The sequence below is a fragment of the Morus notabilis genome, unplaced genomic scaffold (assembly GCF_000414095.1).
Source record: "Morus notabilis unplaced genomic scaffold, ASM41409v2 Scaffold6095, whole genome shotgun sequence".
NCBI classification, from domain to species: Eukaryota; Viridiplantae; Streptophyta; class Magnoliopsida; order Rosales; family Moraceae; genus Morus; species Morus notabilis.
The window spans coordinates 1-1,220 of record NW_010365815.1 but is presented as its reverse complement, the minus strand read 5'-3'; the positions used below and the strand labels follow the sequence as shown (position 1 = coordinate 1,220).

At 31.2% G+C, this 1,220-nt stretch overlaps 1 protein-coding gene across 1 annotated transcript; it reads right to left on the bottom strand.

Moving 5' to 3' along the window:
- Positions 1 to 4: 4 nt before the first annotated feature.
- On the bottom strand, positions 5 to 1,128 carry LOC112093701 (GDSL esterase/lipase At1g29670-like; the record flags this gene model as incomplete). Its single annotated transcript, XM_024172650.1, has 2 exons — positions 5 to 183; positions 873 to 1,128. Coding segments are annotated over 2 exons (435 nt in total), but the record flags the coding sequence as incomplete, so codon positions are not given.
- Positions 1,129 to 1,220: the final 92 nt, after the last annotated feature.

The following is a 1,220-nucleotide window of genomic DNA, read 5'->3' as shown; positions in this document are numbered from 1 at the left end:
AAAGAGTGTCTGAAGATAGCAAAGTTGCATACAATCTGGTAGCACTGTATGTATTAACAGTCTCAGTTGGGTGAATGGCATCCCAATACACATGCAAGGCTCTGTTCAAGCATGGAGTTCCCAAAGGAATACATTGCCCAATATCATTCACTGGGCAGCACCCAACATTCACAACACTTAATCCTGAAAATTTATTTGAACAAAATTAGATAATATTGTAATAATATATTATAGTACTAGCTAGCTACTGCTACAAGATTCTTTAACACCGAATTAGCTAGCAGTTTTATTTCGAAAAACCTTGTGATTAATTAATTTCTTTTAGGGGAAAAGGGATAATTTCAAATTATGGTATTTCCCTTTTACCTACATATAAGAGATAAAAAAAAAATTACATGTAATGTTGTGTTTCTTTTTTTTTTTTTAAACCATGATTATTACGTGGTCAAATTAATCATCTGAAATCACCTTGTGATTAACTTCACCACATAATAATCATGGTTTTGGGGGGAAAAAAAAGGAGAAATATATATAGCACATGTAATTTCTTAATATCTTATGCGTAAAAGGGAACTAGGATATGAAAAGTTGACACCTTATCATTGGAGCCTCATAATGTAGCCGTCACCAAGCATATTAAGCATGTGATTACGTAAATGTTTTGAAATTTGAATGTTAGAGTTATTATTATTAATGTTATTATTATTATTACTATTTGGTAATTGAATATAAAGTAAGATTTATGTATCTATATGTAATTACAATGCGTTGACTGGAATCTTTTATGAAGTAAATTTTGTATTCGTTATAATATGAGCAATATTATGCGAGTAAAGAAAAATTAAAAAAAAAAGGTTGAGAACAGTGTATACCAAGAGATGTAATTAGATCATCCAACGTCCCCAATATTCCGAAAGGGTTCACATAAATAAATTTGGCGTCAGTGAAACTCTTATTCAGTTGATCAACAAGTGCTATAAGCTTCTTGTTAAAAAGTTGGATCGCATCATTGATTTTGTCAACGCACGCAAACCCATTTGTGCTGAATGAGGAAATTGCATATGGAGTGCACCCAATTGGTCCCAATCCTGTCAACACAACCTTCCTTGCACCATAATTGTATAGCCTCTACAAAATTAATCCCACAAAAAAAATAAAAAAATAAAAAAATTAAACATTCAAAAGAAAAGGGGAAGAAAATATTGCACTTAATCCTTTCA